Source organism: Tamandua tetradactyla, chromosome 2 (assembly GCF_023851605.1).
Source record: "Tamandua tetradactyla isolate mTamTet1 chromosome 2, mTamTet1.pri, whole genome shotgun sequence".
NCBI classification, from domain to species: domain Eukaryota; kingdom Metazoa; phylum Chordata; class Mammalia; order Pilosa; family Myrmecophagidae; genus Tamandua; species Tamandua tetradactyla.
The window spans coordinates 124,491,349-124,514,959 of NC_135328.1; the positions used below are offsets into that span (position 1 = coordinate 124,491,349).

Here is a 23,611-nt window from a genome sequence, read left to right on the forward strand (position 1 = left end):
AACCCTGGAGCCCGAACACACAGATTTTGAATCCTGGAGCTGCCACTTACTAAACGATGCGTCTCTGGACAGGTTATTTCTCTGAGCCTCAGTATACTCATCTGTGAAGTAGGCTAATAGTATTAACTCACAGGGCTGTTCTAAGCATCAAATGAATTAATCTATGTAAAAGCATATAAAACAGAAGTGTTTGTTGGCACATAAGTGTTTGCTATTATTATTATAGAATGAAAGCTGGGAAGATAATTTTTTTGGGGGGTGGAAGGCAATAACTTTTACTTATTTATTTCAAGTGATCAATTTACAGTATTTCATGGAAGCAGAGAGACTTTGCACTGAGGGTAAACTAAATTAATGCAACGCTTAGCAGCCAAAGATGAGAATGCAGCTACAGTAGGTGGCTGAAATTATCTGGATTGTCCTAAAATCTCTTAATTAATAAATGATGAATTGTTGCTTATTTTGGCTATAAAGAAATTAGTGCATCAAAAATGTGATTTTTTTTTTTGCAGAACTCTGCCTGCTGAGCCACCATGGGACAACTGTGATTTTAAGATAATATTTTTATGCAACAAAGCTTTGTTCTTAAATTAGAGCAATCATTAAATAAACTCTGAAAGAAAAATATGTTGGAACAGATGCAAACTTTACTTGTTTAAAATAAGCCATTTGCTATCTCAAACTATATTTCCTATTCTGAAAAATGTATAGCATAAATTTAAACTGCATTCAGATTTTTTTTCTGTGAAATCAGCATTAATCTTTATGTCAAATATTAGTTATGTATTTTTCATATGGCATTCCCAGTCCTCACAACAACCTTACAATGTAGGCAGTATTATACTTATTTTACAGATGAAGAAGCTGATACACAAAGAAGTTTAAGTGCCTTGACTAATGTTATGGAATTAACATAACATTGGAAATAGGCCTGTCTGATTCTGTAGCTAGTACTCTAAAACATCATTGATGGGAGCCAAGATGGCTTAGCAAGATGTGGGATTTAGATTGTCCTCCAGAACAGCTACTAAATAACCAGGAACAATACAGAACAGCTCCTGGGGCCAAGGCAGTGACCGGGCACACAGCATACTCCAGTCTGGACCAGCTGGACTGGCTGCGAGCCTCCCCAGAACCATGAGTTCCCCAAGCCTTGGCAGCCGGCGCATCTTATCCTGGTGGGATCTGCAGGCAGACAAGTGCCACATACTGGGCAGGATAAGAAAAACAGAGTTCAGAGACTTCACAGGAAAATCTTTCAAACTGCTGGGTCTCACCCTCAGAGAAAACTGATGCAGGTGACTCTTTCCTCCTGACAGGAGGCCAGTTTGGTCTGGGAAAATCTGGCTGGGGTCTATAATACCTAAGTAGACTCTCCTAAGGGTTGGGGGGTGGCGGGAAGGTACCATACAGTAGGGTAAGAAACAAGAAAACAAAAACTGAAAAATTCTCCTCTGTTAAACAAAACCTAAGCTAGAGGTCCAGCAAAAGCTGAACTGAATGTCAAAGAACACATAGACAACAAATTCCTCCAGCAAGGAAACCGTAGGTAAAAGAAGTGAAAACAATCTCCAGAATAAACTAATTAAGGTACTTAAATGCCTAGACGCCAGGAAAAAATAACAAATCACACTAGGAAAATTGAAGCTATGGCCCAGTCAAAGGACCAAACCAGCAATTCAAATGAGATGCAGGAGTCGAAACAATGAATTCAGAATGTTCAAACAGACATGGAAAACCTCATCAAAAATCAAATGAGTGAATTGAGGGAGGATATAAAAAAGACAAGAAATGAACAAAAAGAAGAAATTAAAGGCTAAAAAAACAAATCAAGAATTAATGGGAATGAAAGGCACAGTAGAAAAGATGAAGAAAGCAATGGAAACCTACAATGTTAGATTTCAAGAGGCAGAAGATAGGATTAGTGAACTGGGGGATGGAACATCAGAAATCTGACAAGAAAAAGAAAATAAAGGGAAAAAATGTAAAAATATGAGCAGGGAGACAGGGAATTGAATGACAATATGAAGCGCACAAATATATGTGTTGTGGTGTCCCAGAAGGAGAAAAGAAGGGAAAATGAGGAGAAAATCTAATGGAGGAAATTATCACTGAAAATTTCCCAACTCTTACAAAAGACTTAAAATTACAGATTCAAGAAGTGCAGCATACCCTAAACAGAACAGATCCAAATAGACTCACTCCAAGACACTAATCAGAATGTGAGATGTCAAAGAGAAAGAGAGAATCTTGAAAGCAGCAAGAGAAAAGCAACCCATCACCTACAAGGGAAGCCAAATGAGACTATGTATAGATATCTCAGCAGAAACCATGGAGGTGAGAAGACAGTGGGATGATATACTTAAATTACTAAAAGAGAAAAACTGCCAACCAAGAATTCTATATCCAGCAAAATTGTCCTTCAAAAATGAGGGGGAAATTAAAACATTTTCAGACAGAAAAATCACTGAGAGAATTTTTGACCAAGAGACCGGCTCTGGAAGAAATACTAAAGGGAGCACTAGAGGCAGATACGAAAAGACAGAAGAGAGAGATGTGGAGAAGAGTGTAGAAAGAAGGAATATTAGATATGACATACAAAATACAAAATGCAAAATGGTAGAAGAAAGTACTACCCGTATAGTAATAAAACTAAATGTTAATGGATTAAACTCCCCAATAAAATAGACTGGCAAAATGGATTAAAAAACAGGATCCATCTATGTGCTGTCTACAGGAAACACATCTTAGACCCAAGGATAAGCATAGGTTGAAAGTGCAAGGTTGAGAAAAGATATTTCATGCAAATAACAATCAGAAACAAGCAGGAGTAGCTATACTAATATCCAACAAATTAGACTTCAAATGTAAAACAGTTAAAAGAGACAAGGAAGACAAGAAGACATAACAATTATAAATATTTATTCACTGAGCCAGAATGCTCCAAAATACATGAGGGAAACATTGAAAAGAGAAATAGATGCATCTACGATAATAGTTGGAGACTTCAATTTGACACTCTCATCAATGGACAGAACATCTAGACAGAGGATCAATAAAGAAACAGAGAATATGAATAATAAATTCAATTTATTTGAATAATAAATATAATTTGAATAATAAATGAGCTAGATTTCACAGATATTTATAGAACATTACACTCCAAACAACAAGATACACCTTTTTCTCAAGTGCTCATGGATCATTCTCAAAGATAGACCATATGCTGGGTCACAAAGCAAGTCTCAGAAAATGTATAAAGATTGAAATCATACAAAACACTTTCTCAGATCATAAAGGAATGAAGTTGGAAATTAATAATAGGCAGAGTGCCAGAAAATTCACAAATATGTGGAGGCTCAACAACACACTCTTAAACAACCAGTGGGTCAAGGAAGAAATTACAAGAGAAATCAGTAAATATCTTGAGGCAAATGAAAATGAAAAAACAACATATCAAAACTTATGGGATGTAGCAAAGGCAGTGCTAAGAGGGAAATTTATTGCCCTAAATGCCTATATCAAAAAACAAGAACGGGCAAAAATCAAGGAATTTTACTGTCTACTTGGAAGAAGTAGAGAAAGAACAGCAAACTAACTCCAAAGCAACCAAAAGGAAAGAAATAATGAAGATTAGAGCAGAAATAAATGAAATTGAGAATGTGAAAACAATTGAGAAAATCAACAAAACCAGAAGTTGGTTCTATGAGATAATCAGTAAGATTGATGGACCCTTAAAAAGATTGACAAAAAGAAGAAGGGAGAGGTTGCAAATAAAAAAGATCAGAAGTGGAAGAGGAGACATAACCACTGACCCCAAAGAAATAAAGGAAGTAATGTCAGGATACTATGAATAACTTTATGCTAATAAACACGACAATGTAGATGAAATGGACAATTTTCTAGAAAGGCACGAACAACCAACTTTGACTCAAGAAGAAATAGACGACCTCAACAAACCAATCACAAATAAAGAAATTAAATAAGTCATTAAGAAGCTCCCCCAAAAGAAAAGCCCAGGACCGATGGCATCACAGGTGAATTCTACCAAACATTCCAGACAGAATTAGTACCAGTCCTGCTCAAACTCTTCAAAAAAATTGAAGAGGAGGGAAAACTACTTAACTCATTCTACGTAGCCAATATTATCCTCATACCAAAGCCAGACAAAGACATTACAAAAAAAGAAAACTACAGACCAATCTCTCTAACGAATATGGATGTTAAAATCCTCAATAAAATTCTAGCAAATCAAATCCAGCAACACATTAAAAGAATTATACATCATGACCAAGTAGGATACATCCCAGGTATGCAAGGATGGTTCAACATAAGAAAATCAACTAATGTAATACACCATATCAACAAATCAAAGCAGACAAACCACATGCTCATCTCAATTGATGCAGCAAAGGCATTTAACTAAATTCAACATCCTTTCCTGTTGAAAACACGTCAAAGGATAGGAATAAAAGGGAACTTACTCAAAATGATAAAGGGAATATATGAAAAACCCACAGCTAACATCATCCTCAATGGGGGAAAACTGAAAACTTTCCCCCTAAGATCAGGAACAAGACAAGGATGTCCACTATCACCACTGTTATTCAACATTGTGCTGGAAGCAATTAGACAAGAAACAGAAATACAAGGCATCCAAATCGGAAAGAAGTAAAACTCTCACTGTATGCAGATAATATGATACTATATGTCGAAAACCCCAAAAAATCCACAGCAAAACTACTAGAGCTAATAAATGAGTACAGTAAAGTGGCAGGTTACAAGATCAACACTCAAAACTCTGCAGTGTTTCTATACACTAGTAATGAACAATCCGAGGGGAAAATCAAGAAAAGAATTCCATTTACAATTGGAAACAAAAGAATAAAATATTTAGTAATAAATTTAACTAAAGAGACAAAAGACCTATACAAAAAAAACTACAATAAATTGTTAAAAGAAATGACAGAAGACCTAAATAAATGGAAGGGCATACCACGTTCATGGACTGGAACACTAAATATAGTTAAAATCAATTCTACATAAATTGATTTACAGATTCAATGCAATACCAATTAAAATCCCAACAACTTACTTTTCAGAAATAGAAAAACCAATAACCAAATTTATCTGGAAGGGCAGGGTGTCCTGAATAGCTAAAAGTATCTTGAGAAGAAAAAATGAAGTCGGAGGTCTCATGACAACTGATCTTTGATAAAGCAGTCAATCCAACTCACCTGAGACAGAACAGTCTCTTCAATAAATGGTGCCTAGAGAACTGGATATCCATATGCAAAAGAATGAAAGAGGACCCATATCTTACACCCTACACAAAAGTTAACTCAAAATGGATTAGATCTAAGACCATAAAACTGTTAGAAGAAAATGTAGGGAAATATCTTATAAATCTTATACCAGGAAGCGATTTCCTAGACCTTACACCCAAAGCAAGAGCACTGAAGAGAGAAATAAATAAATGGGAACTCCTCAATATTGAACACTTCTGCAAATCAAAGAATTTTGTCAAGAAAGTAAAAAGACAGCCTACACAATGGAAGACAATACTTGGAAACGATATATCAGATAAATGTCTAGTATCCAGAATTTATAAAGAGATTCTTCAACTCAACAACAAAAAGCCAGCCAACACAATTACAAAATGGGCAAAAGACTTGAACAGACACTTCTCAGAAGAGGAAATACAAATGGACAAAAGGCACGTGAAGAGATGCTGAACTTCCCTGGCGATTAGGGAAATGCAAATCAAAACCACAATGAGATATCATCTCATACCCACCAGAATGGCCATTATCAATAAAACAGAAAATGACAAATGCTAGAGAGGATGTGGAGAAAGAGACACACTTATCCACTGTTGGTGGGAATGTCAAATGTTATAACCGCTGTGGAAGGCAATTTGGCAGTTCCTCAAAAAGCTAAATATAGAATTGCCATATGCTACTTAGAGGACATGAGGGTAAGGACACAAACAGACATTTGCATACCAATGTTTATAGCAGCATTGTTTACAATTGCAAAGAGATGGAAACAGCCAAAATGTCCATCAACAGACGAGTGGCTAAACAAACTGTGGTATATACATACGATGGAATATTATGCAACTGTAAGACAGAATAAACTTATGTAGTATGTAACAACATGGATGGACCTTGAGGACATTATTCTGAGTGAGATTAGCCAGAAACAAAAGGACAAATACTGTATGGTCTCACTGATATGAACTGAAATTAGTGAATAAACCTGGAGAATTTCATTGGTAACAGAGACCATCAGGAGGTAGAAATAGGGTAAGATATTGCGTAATTGAAGCTGAAGGAATACAGATTGGGCAACAGGACTGAATGTAAAAACTCAAATAGACAGCACAGTACTACCTAACTGTAATACAATTATGTTAAAACACTGAATGAAGCAGAGGGAGGAGGGCTGGGGACATAAATGAAATCAGAAAGAAAGATAGATGATAAAGACTGAGATGGTATAATCTAGGAATGCCGAGAGTGTATAATGATAGTGACTAAATGTACAAATTTTAAAAATGTTTTTGCATGAGGAAGAACAAAGGAATGTCATTACAGCAGGGTGCTGAAAACAGATGGTAATTAATATTTTAAAACTTTACCTTATGTGTGAGACTAAAGCAAAAAATGTTTATTTGGCACAAAATTTATATTTTGACTAGTGCATTTCCTAATAGACCTTATGTGGATAGCTTAACTGAACACCATAAATACATGGAACCTTGAGTAAGACATGAAATTTTGTTGGATTGTCCAGAGTGATGCCCTAAAAAATCCCAGAGTGATTTGAACAGTCAATAAAAAAGTATTTGCAAAGTCCCCTTCGGGGAATGACGAGAAAAGGGGAAAATTCAACTTCCCCAAGTTGAATTCTTGATATTCTCACAAGCAGTGCGGACAATCAAAGGTATAGGCTAAGCCCCCAATCTTGGGGTTTGTTCATATAAAATTTAACCCCACAAAGGATAGGTCAAGTCTACTTAAAATTAGGCCTAAGAGTCACCCCCAAGAGAACCTCTTTTGTTGCTCAGATGTGGCCTCTCTCTCCAGCCAACACAACAAGCAAACTCACTACCCTCCCCCTGTCTACGTGGGACATGATTCCCAGGGGTGTGGACCTTCCTGGCAACGTGGGACAGAAATCCTGGAATGAGCCGAGACTCAGCATCAAGGGACTGAGAAAACCCCCAGAATGAGCTGAGATTCAGCATCAGGGGATTGAGAAAACTTTCTCTACGTAAAGGGGGAAGAGTAAAATGAGACAAAATAAAGTGTCAATGGCTGAGAGATTCCAGAGTCAAGAGGTTATCCTGGAGGTTATTCGTACATGTTAAATAGATATCACCTTGTTAGTCAAGATGTAGTGGAGAGGCTGGAGGGAACTGCTTGAAAATGTGGAGCTGTGTTCCAGTAGCCATGTTTCTTGAAGATGATTGTATAATAACATAACTTTCACAATGTAACTGTGTGATTGTGAAAACCTTGTGTCTGATGCTCCTTTTAGCCATCTTATCAACAGACGAGTAAAACATATGGAATAAAGATAAATAATAGGGGGAACAAATGTTAAAATAAATTTAGAGTGAATGCTGGTGATTGGTGAGGGGGAGGGTGGAGGGTATGGTATGTATGAATTTTTTTTCTGTTTTCTTTTTATTTCTTTTTCTGAATAGACGCAAATGTTCTAAGAAATGATGATGATGAATATGCAACTATATGATATTGTGAATTACTGATTATATATGTAGAATGGAATGATCAAAAGTTACGAATATTTGCATTTGCTTTGTGTTTTTATGGTATTTAAAAATAAAAAAATAAAAAAACCCAAGCTATTGGACAATATGCTAGATTTTAATTATATTCCAAAGAAATGTTACTTAAAATCATAATAAGTTAAAAATGTGGCTTGTGAACTCTGCTACAATAAATTTATAGGAAAAATGGAAAGAGATGGTATGGGAAAGTAAAAATTAATACTAAAGTTAGCTTTGTTAGAAAAATATTTAAAATATTCTTCATTTTAAGATATCTTACGATAGCCATTTCTTGCTATATAAAATTATGTTTGATATTATTCCTTTCCTTAATAAGACTTGGAGATTGTTTTTCTATAGTTTATGAATTAAAAATCTATAGGTCTCTATACAAGTAATCCATTATACTATAAACTACAGTATTTAATTTCAGTTTCTCCCAAACATAAAATTTTAAAATTTCCTCTCATGATACAATTTTGTAATCAGAAAGAAAAACTTAAAATTTGAGATTGGCATTAAGTATATTAACTGTGGCAATGAAAAAAAGATTTGAGGGCTTGGAATTCACTGAATTAATAAAAATTTACTTACTTCACCTCCATATTTCATGTTCTCTGCTAGGAGAAAGGTCATCTGGGAAGGGGAAATTGGTTTTTGCAAATAGTACAAGAGAGTCTACCCAAGTCTTCAGCTACTCTTTGCCCAAAAGACTCATTAGAAAGAAAAGCAAAATGCTTTGGGGTCCTACAAAGATTAAGAGAAATTAATAGAAATATATTAATCAAGATTCTTTTCAACACCCACTGATAGTTCAGAACAGCAATAACAAAAACTGCTTTTGTTGAATGAATCTAGTCTTCACTGGAAGGGGCATTCAAATGATTCACATAATCTAACCAATTCTTATATTACATAAAGACACATGTAGACTACACATATAAATGATTATACTGAGACTACATTCAGACTTTTGTAGGCTCTCTTGGACTACCTCTGAGGTTTAAAAATATTTATTAAAAACAACAAAACTTTTGTTAACTAAATGATAGTGACTTTGTAAACAGTCTTCTCACCTGCGTGGCCTAGTCCTTGGGGACATCATTTCATTCCCAAGTATGTGGTACCGTCTTGCCTCATGTAACAACTGATAACACTCAGGAGAGTTCTGGATCAGTTGGTCCACCTCAACTGTTTGAACAAAGTAGTTGGGATGCAACAGAGGGAGTCGCACATGTGTCAGAAGCTCATGTAACAGTGGTCTTCTCAGATCAACAGCACGATATACCCAACGCATGACAGCTTCAAAAACCATCTCCTCTTTACCAATAACAAGTTCATCACTACAAATATAATCAATAAGTTCATCTTTGTCAAGCTCAAGAAATTCTTCATGCTGAGACACATCCTCAAAAGTTTGCAATGCAAAAGTTTTGCATTTTGTGAACAGTGTTTTGAGTGAATGCGTATCAGCAAAGCGCTGGATTCCTAAGCAATTACAAGGATCAAGCTGTTCCTCCAAGAACTTGGCACATGCATCACGAAGAACACTAATTTGAAAGAGGCTTGATGTTTCAAAGAGATATTGTACATTCTCTGTAGTGATCTTCACCTTTCCAGTATAGACATACTGCAAAAAACACTCCATAGCTTCGGCTAAAATACCATTGATCTCAACCAACATTTCTCGACTTTCCCTGTGGTCATTGCAAAACATAGCCCTGAAGTAGCTACTACAGGCTGAGAGCACAGCTCGATGGCAAGGAAATTCTTTTCCTTCCACACAAATGATAACATCTGTAAATAAGCGGCTATCTCGGAATTCATTAAATATCTGGAGTATGTTTTCAGCATGGGATGATCCTGAAGAGAAGTCAAAAAACTCGCGGCCTGTCAGAGATTTAGGGTCCATTTCAAAAACTTTACGCTTGGTTGCTGGGGAGTCACGCACCCCGAGATCCTCTCTGTTTAGTCTTCGTCCCAATATTAGTACCATTGTTACATCGGTTGACTAAATAATTGTTGAGAAGTGACTGTTAGAGATCTTCTTTATGTTGCTAGAAGTAAAAAAAAAAAAAAAATTAAAAATAAAAAAATAAACACTTTAATATGTAAAAAATTCAATATTCAAATTAAATAATTTTAATGTAAATGCTAAAACAAAATCATGACTACTATATCTCATAAAGAACCATCTAGTATTAATCAAAACCGATAAATAAAAATTTGCATTTGCACAATTCTATTTCCATTAGAGGTCATTTGCATTGTCACTTTGGAAGCTCTCCAGCTGAAAGGATACTGTTTACTTTGAATCATTAATCACTTTCTTTCTCCTCTTTTACATAGCTGGGTCTCTTATTACTGACTATAGAGTTATGTCAGAATAGTGTAGGACACAATTTGACTACCATTATGTCTATTATAAACAGACATGATAATATTTATAATAGACATATTATAAATGCCTATAATTTTAATATACTGCTGCCAGAGAGGAATTTAGCTATATCTATCAATAGCATTAAAAAATATGTATATTGTTTGACTAGCAAGTCCCTTTCTAGCCATCTGCCTAAGGAAGCAATCAAGACTTTGTAGAAAAATAAGAAATGTCTGATACAGTGTTAAAAAAATACTCAAAACAATCTAAATGCCCTATGATAGGAGATTAGCTCAACAACAGATGGAACACTGACTATGCAGTCAGTAAACATTTATATACACTCTTTAATGACACGGGGAAGTATTTACCAGGTATAAGAGAAACCAACCACAAAGAATATGTTAAGAAAATGTAAAACTTTATAAACCAGTACATCTATAGATAAAAGGAGGTTTATATGCCAAAATGTTGCCATTTTTTTACTCTCTTTTCTGATTTTCTCTATTTCCCCCAAAAAGTTCTACTATAGATGCACAGTATTTTTTTTTTTAGATTTTTAAAATGCATGTTATCTATGCCCTGCTCCCATTCACTAATAAGAAGCACTCTCAAACCTCCCTCAGAACTGACAATAAATAGATAACTAATGGATTGAGGTATTGGTTATAGCCATCAATTCTATTTTTAATTTCAATTTTAAGGGGTGTTCTATTCATTTATTTTCCCTTTTCCATAAATTGACATATGATCCAAAAACAACCCCTTCTAAAAGTCCCAACCTTGTCCTGAAATATTTCAACAGTCAGATATTCAGGCCTAAGAATGGCAACAAAAAAAAAAAAAAAAAGAAAGAAAGAAAGAAAGCCTAAGGACCATCAAAGGTAATCCAAAAACAAGATGCTGTCCTGTACTCGCAAGCTGCAAATAAAAATTGATGCTTGAGAGTTAATCTTAATTTAAGGCTGTATTTTATATACCCTCTTACGTTTTAAAGTATTCCCCACTTTCTAAGTCCTTGAGTGACACAAAAAGAGAGTATGTAATATCAAAATCAAGAAGCTACTCATTCTATTATATATACTTTCTTCTTTTTCATATTCTTATTCTTATCTGTATCTTTTCTCAATCACCCCCAATGACCCAGATATCCTAGGTTCAATACTTATGAGATCTACATCCAGTTCTCATGAATTCCCTGTCATAATGATGTAACTCCCATCATTATCATTATCAACAAATATTTAAGTGCCTGATATTGCCAAGATACTTGTACTAGGCCTAGGGCATATAGAGAGTTTTAAAAATATACACAGTTGTTGAGATGGAGCATATTTATAAAAAGATAAATGACAATATAAGGCAGCTCAGGCAATATGCCACACTGGTATATAGCACAGTTCCCCTTTAGACTTTTAGTGAACATTTCCTTACCTCCTCATAGAAATTAGCACTAAGGACAAATAACCTTTCTGAAGTCCAGGTGATAGAAATTTCTTCTGGGCAGAAGGATGCCTGGCTATTCCAAATATTCAAGGAAAAGTACCTGGCCATAAAACATCTCTTGATTACTTGCATTCCATGCAGAATGTATTCTTTTCCATTCTCTCCATTCCCCAATTTTACAGATTCAGTCAGAAGAAATTTAAGCAATTTTTTCAATTAAATGGGATAAAAACTAAAGTAAGCTAAATACTACTTTTATCTGAGATCAGTAGGTAGGATTTAGAGGCAGTTTGCAGATAAAAAAATCCCTGCTGTGGCCATCTGGATTGTATCGATCTAAAAAGTTCTCAAGTGACTAGAGAAAGGTATGATCTCTTTGGTATCCTCTGAGAATTCTGGAGAAAACTGAGGAAGTTTTTAGAGATCTATGAGGTCAGGTTTTAAGAACTATTAGGAGCCAAAATCTATGTTTGGTGGCTCCATGGAGGCCATATTTCTGACCTGCCTTAAAAAATACAACAGTACAAGAATAACAAAAAATAAAAAAAATTTTTTGACTGCCGACTATGTGTCTGGCACTATTCTAAACTCTTCATATGGATTATCTAATATAATCCTCATAAAAACCCTATGAGGTTGATACTACAATTAAAGAAAAGTTGGTTTACAGCTTCAGGATTTTAATACAGACTTTTTTCTAAACAGGCTGGAAATATTTACACAGTATGTGAAAGACTGACAGGGATAAACTTTATTCTCACTTCTAAGTTAGAAAAAAAAATTAGAAAGTTCCAAGGTACAAATTTATGTGCATTTTATTTTCTAAATAGATAACAAAGATTCGTAATCTAAGGAAACAGTTATGGCAGTAGAAGTTCATGGAGAAGACCATTTAAATGAATGCCCACAAAGGTAAAAATAAACTCAAGAAAATGCTTACTAATGGCTGTTTTTAGAGCAAATATCAACAAAGTAACTTAGATATAGTTAGTAAAATTAGTTTATCTTAAATTTGAGGGAATATTTTATCTACATGTATGCCCAAGTATGCTAGCTTGTGAATTTAATCCAATTATACTTTGGAGGTTTTAGGTAACAGATTTGCTTTAGGAAAATGAGTTTCATTTCATTTTCCCAAATTTTAATACTGAATGAATAAAAGTATATTTGAGTTTAAAATATTTTGTCATTAGTTTAAAAATTTATTATAACTATAAAAAAGTGTGGTTAGAGTTTAGGTTTGCCTTAAATACAAATCGTCCAACTTCTTAGATTATGGTTAAAATGTAAAAATCCACTTATAATGCATATAAATCATTTTAAAATTCCAAGCTCCCATACAGATGTGTGGCAGTAGCAGCACACATCTCAAATACGCCTTTTTTTTTTTTTTTTGCAAGGCAACAAGGTGTGTGTTTATTTGGTGTCTCAGAACTGTAATACGGAGAACACAAATTCAGGTAGCAACCCAAATTGTGTCCTGTCTTGGGGCTTCAAAGTAAGGGTTTTTAAAGAAAAAGATTACGTAAGTTGTTTATGACTGGTAGATATTTGGGATCAAATATGCTTTTTTTTTTCACAGGGGCAGGCACCAGGAATCGAATCCGGGTCTCCAGCATGGCAGGCGAGAATTCTGCCACTGAGCTACTGTCACACTGCCCTCAAATATGCTTTTAATTTGAAGTTATCTTTAAAATGATTCTATACACAAAAACCCCTCTCCCATATCAAGACAGATCCAACAAGTGCCTGAATGTCAACTTTTTGTTATTGAAATGCAAAACGTTCAAAGTATGTAATACCAGTTGATTTTTTACAGGATTATTTCACTATAATGAACATAAACTGTAGTGATACACAGTATAAACCATACTCTAATAGTAATGATTTATTAATCTAAATTCAAATTATGGTTGAATTAGCAATAAGACAGCTTCCTAAATCAAGAATATATTCTTTAATTCAGTTTATTTAAATTCTTTCTGCAGTTCAGGTTCAAAACTTCATACAACCTATTAAGCTTTTGACTAGTGATATAATTACTGCCATTAGCAAGAACAAAAATCTTGTGGCTTCTGCCTCCATACATTTTCATTTTCTCAATGTTTAAGTGGAAATGTGTTCAAACTGTAAAACTAATTAACATATTGCAAGAACTAAGAATTTCCCTTTCAGCTAAAATTGACAAGTAGGAATATATACATGAAAAAATACTGTTTTCGATATCCAGTAATTCTACTATAGCTAATATTTGATAGACAAATTTGAGGAAGGCATATTGAGTGAGCAGAGTCTTGATGTAAGGTTTAATAAAACCTAGGTTGTGGAAGAAAAGGAAATGCCTTCATATAGATTATGGTGGCAAAGGCATGTCTGTTTACTTAGGTTGGATTGTATGATGTATGAATAAATGAACAGAGAGAAACAAGTGCTAGAGAAAATATGGAGAGAGATGGACCTATTCACTGTTGGTAGGGAAGCAGAGAGGTGCAGCCCCTTAGAGCGCAGTGTGGTGGTTCCACAGGAGGCTAGGGGTGGATATGATCCTGCAACCCCACTGCTAGGTATATACCTGGAGGAACTAAGTGTGGGGACATAAATGGACATTGCCCACTGGTGTTTACAGTGGCAGTGTTCACAATTCGCAATGGATGGAGGTGTCCTAAGTAGAATGGAAGGGGGAACTGTGGGGTTTACATACAATTGACTATTGAGTGGCCACAAGAAGGAATGAAGTTGTTAGGTGTGTTAGTTAGATTCAGTTGTCAACTTGGCCAGGTGAGCATACCTAGTCTTGTTGCTGTGGACATAAGCCAACAGTATGTGAATCTCATCTGTTGCTAATTACATCTGCAGTCAGCTAGGAGGCGTGTCTGCTGCAGTGAGTGATGTTTGACTTAATTGGCTGGTGCTTAAATGAGAGAGAGCAACTTAGCATAGCCTAAGCAGCTCGGCATTCCTCATCTCAGCACTTGCAGCTCAGCCCAAGCCTTTGGAGATGCAGAAAGAAGTCACCCCGGGGAAAGTTGTCCGAACCCAGGGGCCTGGAAAGAAGACCAGCAGAGAGCATCCTGTGCCTTCCACATAAGAAAGAACCTCAGTGGAAAGTTCGCTGCCTTTCCTCTGAAGAACTAACAAAATAAATCCCCTTTTATTAAAAGCCAATCCATCTCTGGTGTGTTGCATTCTGGCAGCTAGCAAACTAGAACATTAGGTATGCAACTAGGTGAATGAACCTTGAGGACAGTATGTTGAATGAAATGTCAGAAACAAAATCATGCCTCCCCCATATGGATTAACTATAATATACACACTCAGTGAATTGAAGTCGAGAGCATGGGTTATCAGGTTGGGGCCTATTGTAAAGGGTCCTATATCGTGAGCTCTTAGAGCAGTCACATCTATTCTGTAGTTGTAATTGGTATTTCTAAATTCTGAGATACTCAGCTGTTTGTTTATAACCTGGGTGTTGCCAGAAACGTCGGGCATTTATGTGACACCTGAGACTCAGAGTTAGATGAAAAAGTGATCAGACTTCGACTAGAGATATGAATGAAGCTGATCTGGATAGGACTAAGGTAAATCAGAATACAGGGTAAAGGATATATAATCCATATTTTAAAACTTCAACTTCTGTATGAGACCGAAGGGAGAGATGTTTATTTAGTGTAAAAGTTTTTTGGGGATAGTGCATTACCTAATTTAACTTGTATGGTTAGTTTAGTTGAACACCATAAGTACATGGAATCTTGAATAGGGCATGAGATGTTGTTGGTTTGAGCAATGTGATGCTCCGATATATCCCAAAGTAATTTGGGCAGTGAATGAAGAAGTATTTGCAAAGTCCCCTTGAGAAACTGGGGAGAAAGGAGGAAATATTCCACTTTCTCATTTGGAGAATTCCTGATATTCTTACAAGCAGTGGAGACAACCAAATCAACTGAGCCCTTAATCTTGGGGTTTGCCCCTATGAAACTTATTTCTGCAAAGGAAAGGGTAAACCTACTTAAAATTAGGCCTAAGAGTCACCCCCAAAGAACCTCTTTTGTTGTTCAAATGTGGCCTCTCTCTCTAAGCCAACTCAGCAAGTGAACTCACTGCCCTCCCCACTACATGGGACATGACTCCCAGGGGTGTAAATCTTCCTGGCAACTTGGGACTGAACTCCTGGGATGAGCCAGGACCAGGCATCATGGGATTGAGAAAGCCTTCTTGACCAAAAGGGGGAAGAGAGAAATGAGAAAAAAATTAAGTCTCAGTGGCTGAGAGATTTCAAACAAGGTTGAGAGGTTATCCTGGAGGCTATTCTTATGCATTATATAGATATCCCTTTTGAGTTTAGGGTGCATTGGAGTGGCTAGAGGAAAGTACCTGAAACTGTTGAGCTGTGTTCCAGTAGCCCTGATTCTTGAAGAAGACAATATAACCATACAGCTCTTACAATGCGACTGCGAGACTGTGAAAACCTTGTGTCTGATGCCCCCTTTTATCCAAGATATGGATAGATGAATAAAAAATATGGATAAAAAATAAATAAATAATGGGGGGGACAAATGGTAAAATAAACTGGATAGACTGCAATACCAGTGGTCAAGAGAGGGAGGGTTAACAACAGCAGCAATACATTTATGATAGGGTTAGTGATTTGCACAAGGGGGTCCTAGAAAGTTGAGATGAATTTCAAACTGTGTATTTTGGGCATCCGGATACAGTTCATAGACTTTCCATCTTTCAGTTAAAATGTAAAAAAATATAAAGAACAGTTTAATCACATTTCAAAGTAAAGAATGCAATATAGGTTCAAGACTTCTCATAACCAACATTTAAATGAGCGCAAATAAATCAAGCTAACAAAATATAAGATTATAGATTGAATTCTTAAAAAAAATTGCAAATATCAAAGCATAATTATTCCCATAATTACGGAAGTAAGCAAGCAAGTAGGCAAATCTGGACAAAACAAGTAAGAAAATGTTCTAAAGGAAGAGAATGACTGGAAGGTCTATCCAGATTCAGTTATTTGATTCAAGTATGATTAGGTTGACCTATTAATAACTGACTGCCAAATGTACATGATCTGGCTGGAAAAGCTAGTATCTCCCCTTCTTTCTCACCCTCATTTCTTCAGGAGCTTAACTTCTTGAGCTACACTCTCACTTAGCAGGCATGTTCTTCTCATCAGGGGCACTCTATGGTTTATTTTGAACTGTAAAACTCACACATGTTGTAGACCTAGTTTCATGTCCTAAAGTTAACTTAAAATTACATGTCTTTGTCTGTGTACTAAAAAAATGAGTGAGAAAAACTATTTCGGACTCTCTAGTGCCTAACCCGGATAATTTGCTTAGTAAATAATGGATAATACAACATTTCAATAAAGAAAATAAGAAGGGAGAAAAACGCAGAAGGGTGACCGAGGATATCAGGAAGAGTAAAAAAGAGTGGATACTTTATTTGGCAACTGAAATGACTTGATGATTTTTAAGGCCAGAATTGTTCCTCATTACTCTGATTGGCTTAAAAGTGATCCCTGCTTAAAGAAAGGACATTTGTTTAAATTCTCTAATAACAGTGTTTAAATATTTTATAAATATTACAAACATAGTACCTTTTTTAATAATTGCTTGATCAAAGCCCCAGTCAAAATATTTGAGTTCTTGTAATTTCCACACCTAAAATAAATGAAGGAAAACAAGTAAATTAGATATTAGAGTAATTGGCTCATGCACAGGTGGCATCATTCATTAATATGCTGAAAATGGCTTTGGGTCATTCCAGTTTCTGACTGGAAGGTCACTTTTGCACAGAAGATCATTATTGAATAACACTTCCTTAAAGCAAATAAATTATTTTGAGTTTACCTACAAATTAGTTTCCTTATTTACCAAACTTATTTTGTAAGTTTATCTTGCAGAAAGATTTCTTAAAAGATGAATAAACAAATTTTGTGTCAACAGCAAGTTAATGGTGGCACTGAAATGAGAAATTGGCCATTTGAAGAACGTCTAGTAATTGATGTTTCCTCCAAATTTGGGGCCATCAAATACAGCAAATAGAACTGGTCTATCAGTATATCTAAAAATAAACAGTTTAGTCATTATGTATCATATAATCCTGGAATTAATTTGAGGAAGTCTCAAGTATTGTAGGTAACTCAGAAAACAAATTCATTTTTTCACCCTTGGTTAACTAGATTAAAGAATCTTTAAACTTATCCAATAATGTTTTTAAAATTTTTTACTACATTAATATATATCATCTTGTTGAAATGTATAGAACTTAACAACTAATGCTGCAAAATTCCTTTTTTTGGGTGGAAAGGGAGGAAAGGAATGCTTAAGAGAAAATACCAGAACCTTTATCTGTGCACAGAATAACAACAGTATTTAAACACAAGTAGTTTTGGTTTCTGGCCCAGATATCTATTACTAGGACTTGCAAATTCTTACAAAACTAGGCAAATTCAAAATTTAACCCCCTTTCCTCACACAGTATAGAATTACCATATGACCTGGCAATCTCACTTCTGAGAATATACCTCCAAAGAATTTAAAGTAAATATTCAAAGAGCTATTTGCACACGTTCATAGCAGCATTATTCACAATTGCCAATAAGATGAGAGCAACCCAAGTGTTAAGCAACAATGAATGTATAAAAAAAAGTGGTATATACATACAATGGAATATTATTCATGTATCAAAAGGAATGAAGTTATGATACATATAACAACATACATGAACCTTAAACATCATGTTGATTGAAATAAGAAACAAAAAGACAAATACTTCCTATCTTACTGATAGGAAATAATTACAATAAGCAAATTCATGGAGTGAGGGACTAGAACACAGGTTACCAGAGGCCAGGGTGGTAGTAGGGAATGGGTAGAGTGCCTTTTTTGGGGTGATGGAAAACTTTAGGTAATGAATCATGGTGATGATAGCACAACATCATGACTATAATTAACATCACTAAATCATATATTTGATTAAAAAGGGAAAGTTAGGTGGTATATATGTTAATAAAGAAAATTTAATGTACACCAATAACAACAAAAAAAGTTGACCCCCCCAAACCAAGGTATAAACTGCTGATTTTTCTCCATATATACATACACAAACACACATCTCTATATCCAAGTAGTGCTATGATTGTGAGGTGAATGTTACCTTTCATGTTTTCTTGCTTTCAGAAGTCAGTGTAACTGTGGGTATACTTGGTAAAGAATATCTCAATTTGATTGAATTACGGGATTGTTAGTCCTAACTAAGAAAACCTTTCTTCCCAAAGGACAAGAAGATCCTGAGCCAATGCAGGGATTCTGATCAATTTAAGAAGTGTTTATGGAAAGACTACTTTGTGTGGGCTCTGAAATCACAAATTCTTGATTTGTATCCAATTTTAGACTCTAGATTAGCTAAGATTAGTACCACAAGAGAATTCCAAGATTTAAGATTCAAATTTTCAGTAGTTTCTCCAACAGAAAAGAATGAAGTGCAAATTTTTGGAAGAGATTCTCTCCTGACTGATATGATCTAGAATTACTCTCAATAGTAGAAGGGCAAGGCAGTTCACCTGGGTATTTCCTGCAGGGCTTTTAGGTAATATTTACTAACCTAATAGTTTGGGGACATTAAATAATTCTAAGAGTTGGCCTATAAATATTACCAAAAGTAAACATTTGCAGGTAAAGAAGAGATGGAGGTGGTCAAGGTACAAAGTCTGAAGGAGAAATGTAACATCAGAATTTACTTAGAGCTCAAGCGTACTGCAATAAGGTTAATTTCTATTTAAAATGCAGGAATCCTATACAAAAAAAAAGAGGTTAATATCACCCATAAAGACAGTATGGATCAATGAGGGGCTTTTCAAGACTAAACCAAATACCAGGAAGCAAAGGGAAGCAACAGCATCCTGTCTCCATGCAGAAATGAAATAAGAGATGCTAGCTATGCCCTACACATTAACCTTGAGTGGAGATTGACACAACCTTGAGGGGACACACCAAAAATGACCAAGAAGTGGTTTATCTTTAAAGATATATACGGTAACTCAAAAGAAGGAAAATCAGAAAACAATTGCAATACAGTAAATCCTTTATTTTAAATAATCAGAAAACTGTATTTAACAAGACACTATACAAAACAAAGCAATTTTATAAATTTGAGATATTTTCACCCTACTCTCAAAAGCTAATTAATTTCATTTCTTTAAACCAAAATGAAAATTACTGAACACCACTTTTTCTGATTACAAATTTAGAGTTAAATTTTCAATTTAAAAGTGTTACTTTGAAGCAGTGGTCTGACTAAGATTCACAGATATAATATTTAAAGTCTACTCGTCAAGCTATTTTCAACATTTCCAGCTCTCAATGGAAGCATCAGGGATGTATTTATCCACCACAGAATTTTAGAGACCAACTAAATCCCCAAGTTTCTTTGGCTAGAATTAGCATCCAGTGGTTATCCATGTTCACTAGAACCTAGAATGGGCAATACATTATGCCTTTTATTAATGAGAGAAAGAGAAATAAAAAAATAAATATCTGGTGATGAAAAATTTGGGACTGCTTAACCAACCATATGGTCAGACCAAACAAAATGGTTCTACAATTAAAATACAATTAACTATCTTTTCCCAAATCACAGGAAAAAAAGTCAAAAAACTTTTTGGCTACTAATAACTTCCAAGCCCCAAAGGAAACAAAAAAGAATTGTTAATTATCAGACACCACAACTGGTACCAAGCTGGCCTATTGCACCTACTCAATCTCACTAAACATGAAATGTACACTTACTCTCATTTTGTTATATCCTACTAACATGTAGTTGAAGTATTTAATGCATTGTTTTATTATAAAAATTGAAAGAACCAATAAATATATAATATAATGCTTTCTGTTAGCAAAATTGTCTTTGGTTCTTTTTAGAATTTATCTGCAAGCACATCATCAGGTGCTCTGGCACTTGAACTAGTTTGAGATTATTACCGTAGATGAATTTTCTAGGTAAAACAGCACTTTAAATCAGCGATTTTTTACTTACCTCAATAGTGACACAAATTTACAGAACTACCTTCTAGAAACACTGAGTAAAACCTATTAACTTTTAAACGTCAATTTTAGGAGTAACACATGTCAATGGCTGGAAAAATCACAGCCCTTGGGTGATGAACTTTGGCAGTGGCAGTCTTCAACTACAAAAAAAAGTTTGGCTGTGTTCCTATGAGTAGTAAGACCAGGGGTTTTAAGTTGTGAACCAGCATATTCTTTAAGGGCTTCAGTCATAGCAGAATCGAATCATACAAACGTTTGCTTTAGTTACATTTTCCTTATGTAGGTATACCTAAAAGCATTCTTTAAATAGGATGTCCCAAATTTCCAAGCAAAAGTATATGTAAAAATAACTCAGCCATTTATTTGGTAAACAGTATTTCTTTTTCACAGGCTCAACCTTTGAGTTTTGAGGAAATGGGAGAAAAACAAGGAAGCTAAAAAAAGTTTATGGAAAAAGCATTAAGGTTTCAACAGCATGGACCAAAGCCAGGAGAGTTTAAATTAAAGTTCACCGGCCTCAACTCAGAATGTTATCTTTCTCAGGCTGTGTGGGTTGTGAGCCTTTCCTGAGCCCAGCGCTCACCTCTTAGCGGGCTGGCGGCCCGCACCTCGTGCCACGCACACACTGAAGGCCCTGCACGAGCACCCACGCGCGGCGCGGGGTCAGCGGCCGCCCCGCCCGCCCACCAGCTCAAGGGCAGCGGCCGCCCCCTTGCTTTTTAAAGTCCACCAAGAATGCAGAGAATGACCAGATTCAAGTCCCGTCCACCGGGGGGGTCGGCCTTCCTCCTAAGTCGGGGGACAGTGCCCCATTTCCTGAAAGGAGACCTGAGGGAACCGCGTTTCCCACGCGGCAGCGGAGAAAACCTCGTTTCTCTGTCAGCTGAGTCACAGGTTAAAACGTCCCCTCTGTGCTCCCGTTTCCCCCGGTGAAATGCCGCTCTCAGCTCCTGGGCGCCCCTTACCCGACGCCCACGGACGCGAATGCGCGGGTGCTGGGGCGCGAGGCCCAGGACGTCGCGAGCGGCACCTCGGCCGCGCGGGGGGCGGGGGCGCGCGCTCCCGCGCGGCCTCCAGGTCACCTTCATAGAAGCGGCGTACAACCGCCAGAGGCAGGGTCACCAGCACAGGAGGTCCGCCAATAAGAACGCAGAAATTGCCCTGTCGTCCCACCCACAAGTCGCCGGAGGCGCCCAATCCCTGCCGCGTTAACATTCTCCGCCCAGGGCGTCCAGAATGTGTGGCGGGGGCGTCTGGAATCAAACTAAGCAACCCGGCCCCGTAGTGGCGGGACGCGGGAGGGGAGGCGGGACTCCGCAGACGCAGCACCGCCCCTCGCCCTGCACCGGTCCGCGGGCCGCGACTTGTGTAAACAAAGGCTGCGGGGGAGGGGTTGGGGAAGCGGCCTCAACGGCCCGTGAGTTTCGCAACGGCTTAACGGGGCCTCTCTCCGGCCAGCCCTCCCCGTTAACACCGACGGGCGCTCCCACTGTACACGGAAGGCTCCGCTCCAGAGCTTCGCGTTCCCAGTGCTTCCTCGGCCAAAAAGAGAAAAGCCCGGCACGAAGCCCGTCCGTCAAGCGCAAGACTTGCGGGCTACGAGAGAGCCAAGTTTTCGCTGCTGGCTGCCCCTGCCCAGAGGCGGCCAGGTGACCAGCAGCTGCGACCCCGGGCCCGGCAGCCACCTCACCCCCACCCCCCCCACCCGCCCGGCGGCCACCTCACCTCCCCCGGCGGGGCAGCCAGCAGCAGGTGGGGCCGGAGTGAACCCAGGTGCGCACTGCCGCCCCTCGCCTCTGAAACGGGCCTGGTGAGGTCCCGCCTGTCTGGTCAGAACTCTGGTCTGGCTCTGAGACGCTGCCGCCGGCTCCCTCCCGTAGACACCCCCGTGGTCAAGACCTCGGCCGCCCCCCGCCCCCGGGGTCCCGGGCTCTGGTCGATTCCTCGCCTTTCGGCCGGTCCCGGAGTTGTCATCCCCGGTACCTCTCCGCAAATACTGGAAGCGGCCAGCGGCGGCGGTCCCAGCGGTCACTCAGCGGCCAGCGGGCAGCACCCGGCCCAACACCGGCGTCTCCTCAGGCCGCCAGTAGCTGCCGCAGCTCCCGACAAAGGAGACATGTGACCGTCGGGGCCAAAACACGGCGCGTCACCGGCCAGCGGCCAATCCGGGGCGCCCAGCCCGGGCGGGGCGGGGAGCAGTTCCTGCTCGTCGGTGGCCGCCCCACTGCCGGGTGGAGTTCCTGTTCCCCCGCCGCCCGGCCCCGCGGGGGGGCAGGGGAGGCGCAGTTGCTGCTCCTCGGCGGCCGCCCCTCCCACCAGAGTTTCCCTCTGTGGAGTTGTGTGGGGTGTGCAGAGGGAGGACCTCCAGTTCAAGGGTTGCAAGTTCGGAAACACTGCTTTGGGGAGCGACAGGTTAAGGAAATGCATCTTGTGATAGCAGGCTAGTGAGAAACCTGGGCCGTGTGTTTATTTGCCTTCAAAGCCCCAGCCACTTCCCAAAGCAAAAATAAATTACCGAGCATGCTTAAGAACCTTAGATTTCAGAAAGAAGTTTATATGTTCCCTTGATAAACAAGAAAACTTGGACCTGAGGGGTGGAAGGGAGTAGAATTTTGGTCTCTGTAGCAGGGAAGGAAGATGGCCTTCTCTGCTACAGCAAATCTGATGGTTATATCAAATCCTATCTTACAAATTTTTAAACCTTTTAATTTTAAAGGTACATGCAAATAGAACAAAGTTGTTGCAAGTCTTATTTTCCAATGTAGATTACCCTGAGAAGGTTATTTTGTCATTTTTGTTGCCGCAAATATTTTTTTCAGGATGAATATACCTCCTGATTTTGCTAATGTTTAGTTTTTTGTTTCTCATAACCAGAATTATAATTTCTCTTCTACACTTGAAAGTCATGTTTCTATTAAATAAGAA

General features: G+C 37.8%; 1 protein-coding gene across 6 annotated transcripts in view; it reads right to left on the bottom strand.

The window, feature by feature from the left end:
• KLHL24 (kelch like family member 24) overlaps window positions 1-22,838 on the bottom strand; it is a 53,909-nt gene extending 31,071 nt beyond the window's left edge. The window contains exons 1-4 of one of the 6 annotated variants that reach the window (XM_077148758.1): window positions 22,670-22,838; window positions 17,236-17,299; window positions 11,616-11,727; window positions 8,875-9,855 (exon numbers count right to left, since the gene is read on the bottom strand). In XM_077148758.1, the coding sequence (XP_077004873.1) occupies window positions 8,875-9,794 (920 nt within the window). In that variant the 5' untranslated portion in view covers window positions 9,795-9,855; window positions 11,616-11,727; window positions 17,236-17,299; window positions 22,670-22,838. Of the gene's footprint in view, window positions 1-8,874; window positions 9,856-11,615; window positions 11,728-17,235; window positions 17,300-21,269; window positions 21,645-22,634 lie in introns of those variants that run through there. The other 5 variants (XM_077148755.1, XM_077148759.1, XM_077148756.1 and 2 more) reach the window with 5 other exon arrangements.
• Between the last annotated feature and the right edge of the window lie 773 nt (window positions 22,839-23,611).